Below are 7,500 nucleotides of genomic sequence, written 5' to 3' on the forward strand. Positions count from 1 at the left end.
TCCTTTACCACAGTTGCTCCTAGTTCATCCTGGGATTCGGTACCTTTTACTGTGACCTGTTGACTTACCGTTGTTCATCCTGTGCTTTGTTTGTGCGTGTCCTCGTTCATCCTGGCCTGTCTTATTGCTTTATTTTGCCCTTGTTCATCCTGGCTTTGTTTCCTCGTGTCCTAGTTCATCCTGGAATTTATTATCGTGATTGGATATGCGTAGCTCGTGCCTTGTTCGTCCTGGCTGTATTGTAGCCTGTCCTATTGCTTCTGTCCACCCTGTGTGTCTATTACTCGTCTTTGTTCATCCTGGGCTTTGGTCCGTACTCAGAAGCCAGAGATGAAATTTTGTCACTCTGCCTCTAAAACCGTAAAAACACCTTAAAAAACACTTTGCTCTCTCACCAGGACTGTTTTCTAAGGCCACAGAGATGACTAGAGGGTTTTCAAGAGTGTTTCTTTAGCTAATAATGCAGAAATTTTGTCACTCTGCATCTAGAACCGTAAAAAAAACTTAAAAAACGCTTTTCCCTCTCACCACGACTATTTTCCAAGGCCACAAAGATGATTAGCCGATTTTTCAAGAGTGTTTCACCTGTTAATAAAGTAGAAATCTTGTCACTCTGTCTCTAGAACCATAAAAACACCTTAAAAATCTCGTGTCAGTTTAAACAAAGCCTTTTGAAATAGTGGAGGTGAAGCGCAGAAAAGTTTGAGCATACGAGCCTTTTGTTTCTGCGCCTCCTCGTTCATCCTGGGCTTTATCAGCGTGGATGGACATGGGTGGCTTGTGCCTTGTTCGTCCTGCGTGTGGTAATCCTGTTCCCAGCCCAGCCCAGCCGAGCCTCGCCCCGCCCGCAGTGGTTTAATGCCCTAAGCAGATTACTCACAATAATCCACAGTCAGAAACGGCGCCAAGTTGTACATTTTGTAATACGCTCTCCATATTTTGAGGGTTTTCCTTGTGTGTTCTGCTTTTTTTTTTTTTTCATTTTTTTTTTACATTTTTTGGGTATTTCTAGTAGTTGTGGTTGTGGTGGTGGTTGTAGTGGTAGTGGTGTAGTAGTAGTAGTGGTAGTAGTAACAGTGGTAGTAGTTGTATTAGTAGCAGTAGTAGTAGTAGTAGTGGTAGTAGTAGTAGTGGTGGTAGTAGTGGTAGTAGTAGTAGTAGTAGTAGTAGTAGCAGTAATAGTGGTAGCGGTGATGGTGGTAGTATTAGTGGTAGTAGTAGTAGTAGTAGTGTTAGCAGTAGTAGTAGTAGTAGTAGTAGTAGTAGTAGTAGTAGTAGCAGTAGTAGTAGTAGTAGTAGTAGTAGTAGTAGTAGTAGTAGTAGTAGTAGTGGTGGTGGTGATGGTGGTAGTGTTAGCAGTAGTAGCAGTAACTGTATCACATATAAACATTTTGCACATACGTATTTCATAAAATGTTTGATATTCTGATGAAAAATAAAAGTATCACGCTTTTTATGGTTATTAGATTTCATAATGGATACTCTCTCTCTCTCTCTCTCTCTCTCTCTCTCTCTCTCTCTCTCTCTCTCTCTCATTATAAGGAGAATGAAAACAGGTGATACAAACTTTAAAGAAAATTTCAGTAACAGCAGAGAGAGAGAGAGAGAGAGAGAGAGAGAGAGAGAGAGAGAGAGAGAGAGAGAGAGAGGAAGGGAGAGGAACGGAAACTTTGGTAACGCTGGAAAGTTAGCACCTCCCTGATGAACGTTGGCAATACTGTAGGGAACGTAAAGTTGACAAGACACCCTCCCCTCCTCCCCCACCTCCACCACCACCACCACCACCACCACCACCACCACTATACACCCTCCCCAAACAAACCCCTTGTCTCCCCCTTCCCCCTCTCTTTCCTCCCCATCCTTCCTTTCCGTCCTCCACATCCTCCTGCCCCCAATACACCCCCTCACCCCAAACAAACCCAGTGTCCTTCCCTCCTCCTCCCTTCCCTCCTCCTCCCCATGCTTTGTTGGAAAGTGAGGCCCCGAACTCTCTCTCTCTCTCTCTCTCTCTCTCTCTCTCTCTCTCTCTCTCTCTCTCTCAGCATTGGATATATTACAGTCAACATTTGCAATTTAAAAAAAAGGTTTAATTTGAAAAACATTTGTATCGTTTGAAGCAATGATACAATTACCTTCTTGTGTTAATGCTTTGTGCTAATTCATTTGAGCTTGTCTTTTGTTTAATTTTGGTAATAATGATGTTTTTGTTGATATTGTTGTTATGAGTTATTATTTTTTTTTCTTTTCTTTTTCTATTTATCTATTTCGTACGAGTATTTATTTATTTGTTTATTTAAATTTTTTTTTTTCGTGAAGTGTGAATGAGCGAAGGGTTTGTTGTGAGGGAGAATTTGGTGATTTATAGAAAACGAGAGTGAAGGGATCGTGTTGCTTTCTTTCTTGATTGTTTTTTTTTTTTATGGGAGACGAAAGAAAAATATATTCCCTTTCTTGTACCTATAGCAACACCTCCACCGTTACTTGTGTCACTACTACTGCTACTATTGCTACTACTACTACTACTACTACTACTACTACTACTACTACTACTACTACTACTATTGCTGTTCTCTAACACAACTACTTCTACCACCACCACCACCACAACTACCACCACCATCAACACTACTACTACTACTACTACTACTACTACTACTACTACTACTACTACTACTACTACTACTACTACTACTGGTATAAAAGGAACAACAGTAATAAAAACTACAACAACAACAACAATAAAAATAATACCACCACCACCACCACCACCACCACCACATTTAAAAGCAAGAACGTGGATGCAGAGAGGGAAGGAGGAAGGGAAGGAGGGAGGGAGGTGGAGGAGAGGAGGAGAGTAGGAAAGGAGCAAAGAGTCTCACCTGCACTGCTCCTCATTAAGGCCACAACACACCTGGCTCACCTGATAATGTCCCCAAGATTTCCAGGTGTAAGGGGGGAGGGGGTTGGAGGCGTGGGAAGAGAGGGGTGTGGGCTGTTTTGATGCTTTTAATGGCGTTGGTGGTGGTGGTGGTGGTGGTGGTGGTTGTGGTGGTGGTGGTGGTGGTGATAGTCAGGGTTGGTTTTTATTACGTTCATTTTATATTTTTCTTAGATTTTAGTGTATTTCTTTCAGTCATTTGTGTTTTTTTTTTTTTTTTTTTGAGTTTAGATATTCATTGTTATTTGACATGTTAGGTAAGGAAGAGGAGGAATACAAAGGAATACAAAGGAAAGTCAAACAGCAACATGGTGAAGAGGAGGAGGAGGAGGAGGAGTATTAGCAGTATATGTAACAAGTAGTAACGAAATTTTCTCTCATGACTTTAATCACAGAAGCAAAAGTTACTTCACCTAAGCTCGCCAAACCTCACCTAACCTCACCTAACCTAACCTAACCTAACCTCACCTGTACCAAACTTCACCTAACCTAACGTCATCTCATCCAATCTAACCTAACCCAACCCAACCTAACCTAACCTAACCTCACCTAATGTCACCTAATGCAATCTAACCTCACCTAACCCAACCTCATCTAACTTAGCCTTACCTAACCCAATCTAACCTCATCTTTACCTAACCTCACCCATCCCAACTTAACCTCACCTTTACCTAAGCTCACCTAACCTCACCTAACCTAATGCAATCTAACCTCACGTTTACCTAACCTCACCTCACCTAACCAAACTCAACTTGTACCTAACTTACCTCAACCTCAACCTCCAACCTCAGTCTGCTTCACAACACCATCAGTCCATCAGAAAGAAGCCACACCAGCCTCTCGACAGCTGTTTTCATGCCAATTGCTCTTCTCATCTTGCTAACTACATGCCTCCCGTCCTTCCCAACCCTCGCTGCACAAGGCTTTCTTCTTCCTCTCACTCCTATTCTGTCCAACTCTCTAATGCAAGAGTTAACCAGTACTCTCAATCATTCATTCCTTTCTCTGGCACACTCTGGAACTCCCTGCCTGCTTCTGTGTTTCCATCTTCCTACGACTTGACTGGTTTTGGGGAAGGTTTCAAGATATTTATTCCTTTTTCATTGTTATTTTTTGGGAGTTAAACTGGTGGCTAAGTGGGTCTTATTTCTGTTTTTTGTTGCCCTTGTTCGGCTCTTCTCTCTTATATAAAGAACTAATTTAACTTAACCTAGTCTAGTATAACCTAACCTCAACCAACTTCACGAGACCAAAGACAGGGAAAAATTATACTACCTAAGCTGATTTAACCTAACCTAACCTAACTTAACACAACTTAACCTAACCTAACCAAGAACGGGGAAGAATCATACTACCTAAGCTAATTTAACCTAACCTAACCTAATCTTAACTTATCCTAACCTAACTCAACCTATGCTAACCCAACTTAATCTAACTTAACCTAACCCAACCCAACCTAACTTTATCTAACACAACCTAACCTAACCTAATCTAACTTAACCTAACCTAACCTTAACCTAACCTAACCAAATCTAACCAAACCATCTTCTCCTCTCCCACAGTGTAATGGTGGGCCTGCTGTCCAGCGCTCCCACGTGGGCGCCCTACTCTCACTAAGACCGTGGCGGATACACCCACGCCCACCCACAACACGCCTCCCACGCTACTCCCACTCCGGCCACTCCGCCCACTCCGCCCACAGCAAGCCATGGACGAGGGGGACGAGGAGACAGGCATAGACCCGCGGCCTGACAGCATGGGGGGTGAGGTGACGGCGGGGGATGCTGAGGCGGGGCGGGGCGGGGGTGGGGCTGGGGGGCAACTCCTCCTGGCCAACCCCCAACCCCCAGCCATCCGCTCGTCACTCCTCGGCCCCGCCACGGACACCAAGGACACCGCTAAGAACAAGAACATCAAGGTAAGGAAGAGAATTAGTGGTTTGGTTTGGTTAGTGGTCTCAGAAACACGTCCTTCTTACCGCCACTACTTTCCAAAGGCTCTAGTTCAAGTTACACTGGCTTTTGACCCCTTCAGTACCAGGACACACTTCCATATTCATTTTGCTTACTATTTGGTGATTTTGTACAGCTTCAGAAACTTATGTGGGGATTAAAATAGTGAAGACTGCAGTAATTTATCTTCTGACCTCCATAGACCCTTCCTAATATCAATAAAATGGTCTAATCACACTCAAAACTCAAGGTAAAAAATGAGTCCTAGTACTGAAGAGGTTACTGGTGTTTCTTTGGTTCTGGTGACAGGTCGTAAGGAAAAGTTAGTCGTTTTCACAGCACACAATGACACTGTTCCCTATCCTGCACCTCCATCACTTCAATAAGGTGACAAGAACAGACCACAGCAGCAATATTAATGAACAATGACCTCTTAAGGGTAAAGTGTGGGGAGTTCTGCAGGAGGTCAGCGAGGCGAGGAAAAGTGAGTCGTTTCTGTGGCCTTGGAAAATAGTCTTGGTGTGAGAGCAGTGTTTCTAAATGTGTGTCCTTCAGTACTGAGGGTTCTGAGGATGTTTATTTGGGTTTTCCGTGTGTTGTGGGTCTTCATTTACTCAAGGCAGTGTATTTTGACCCATTCCGACTGAAGGTGAGTGAATATTCGTGAGTTATGTGATTCTTCATCCAACATTTTCGTATTCATTCTAACTTGTCTGTCTGCTCTAAAATGGCTCCTGGATTTTTTTTTTCTTTTTATTTACACCATGTGGGCTTTTCACGGGAATTTCTGGGCTAAAGGGGATACTTTTTGTGGTACCTCCTATCTCAAAGCCCACCTGATAGGAAACCGTTGCCCCGAGTGAGGAAGCCCAACCTACACTCGGACCGTGGACAGGATTCGAACCCGTGCGCTTGGAGACCCCTCGGACCCCAAAGCACGCATGGTTCCACTGCACCACGGCTTTCAAGTACATTGTAGCTCATTGATACCGTCGTTAAATTGATGTGAATAATACTTTCCTGCTGATCAAGGCACTTACTACAAGGACACCTCATCGTTTGCCTCAAGATCCGACAACCACGCATTCCCTGGGACACCATTCAGACTCAGACCTCGAGAGCCACTTTAGGGTACTCACAATATAAGAGGGGAGTAAATTTTTCGTTACCATTTTGAGCCTTTTAACCTTTTTTGTATACCTTGTACGCTACGTTTTAAAGAAGTGTTGATACAAGAGGGAAGGAAACCCAATCAAGACCATAGCATTTTGAGATGTATTTTGTATGAATTTGTATAGTTACGTGCTGATTTAACATACATAGTCAAGCACATACATACATACATACATACTTATATATAATTCAGACCCCAACCAGCTTCTTCCGATACATTCTTACTCATTCTAGCTAATAGGAACGTGTGAGTGTGTGTGTGTGTGTGTGTGTGTGTGTGTGTGTGTGTGTGTGTGTGTGTGTGTGTGTGTGTGTGTGTGTGTGTGTGTGAGTTTGCATTTACCTCCCCAACACACCATTACTCATTCTAACTACGTGTGTTTCTTTCTATACGAGTGTGTTGCGAGTCATTTACTCACCTATAAGTACAACATTAGGCATTGTAACATATAGAGACTAGTTTTTCTTTCGATATGAGTGTGTTGAGTTATTTAGCTACCTAGAAACACCACTTACTCATTCAAACAAATAGATATCTGTGTTTCTTTCGATATGAGTACTGTGAGTCATTTAGTTAGCTAGAAAGACACCATTAGGCAATTCTGACATCTTTCAGTATGAGTGTGTTGAGTCATTTAGCTTCCTAGAAACACCATTTACTCATTCAAACAAATAGGAAATGTGTCTTTCTTTCAATGAGTGTTGTGAGTCATTTAGCCACCTACAAAGACCATTTACTCATTCTAACTAGTAGGAACATGTTTTTTCTTTCATTATGAGTGTGTTGAGTCATTTAGATACCTACACACACACTCCATGACTCATTCTAACTCGTAGTGACTCACCCATCATATTGTCACTCATTCTAACCACTTGCTTTCTTTCTCTCTGTGTTTCCTCGTTGCCAGTGCATTGTGGGTCGTTATTTGCTCACCTGACTCAGTGTTGCGCATTTGGATGGAAAGGAACACAAAGGAAGAACAAAGAGCAGCTGTTGGTGAGGTCATGTACACCAGTGATAGTCAACCTGGGTGCATGGTGCACCCCAGGGTGCATGATTTTATTCAAAGGGTACATGGAAATAATGGGGTACATGGAGGGGTACATGACAAGGCTAGTGTGTACAAGAATGCACACTACGAAAAGGTGTTTTAGGAAGAAAATTGTAAGTGTAATGTAAGAAATTAATTTAAATTGAGATTATAGTATTAAAAATATGTGTATTATATTAGTATATTACACTCAGTATTAACTATAGTTACTATACACAGTATAAAGAGCCATTCCTCCCCAGATAGGCAGATACTGCCCCAAAGTGTGGGGAAAAGTATGAGGAATTTGGTATAGGTACTTTTCACGACGGGTTTTGTGACACAATTCGCGCCTCACGGGTTGGCAACATTGCAGCTTGCGGGCCTGCGGTGGTGTACTGGTATT

General features: G+C 42.6%; 1 protein-coding gene across 15 annotated transcripts in view; it reads left to right on the forward strand.

Moving 5' to 3' along the window:
- The window catches only part of LOC123512666 (transient receptor potential-gamma protein-like), a 352,382-nt gene that overhangs the window by 128,362 nt on the left and 216,520 nt on the right, over positions 1-7,500 (forward strand). For all 15 annotated transcript variants that reach the window (XM_045269141.1, XM_045269142.1, XM_045269150.1 and 12 more), the window contains exon 2: positions 4,501-4,856. In XM_045269141.1, coding sequence (XP_045125076.1) covers positions 4,647-4,856 — 210 coding nt within the window. In that variant the 5' untranslated portion in view covers positions 4,501-4,646. The remainder of the gene's footprint in view (positions 1-4,500; positions 4,857-7,500) is intronic.

This window comes from Portunus trituberculatus, chromosome 34 (genome assembly GCF_017591435.1).
Source record: "Portunus trituberculatus isolate SZX2019 chromosome 34, ASM1759143v1, whole genome shotgun sequence".
NCBI classification, from domain to species: domain Eukaryota; kingdom Metazoa; phylum Arthropoda; class Malacostraca; order Decapoda; family Portunidae; genus Portunus; species Portunus trituberculatus.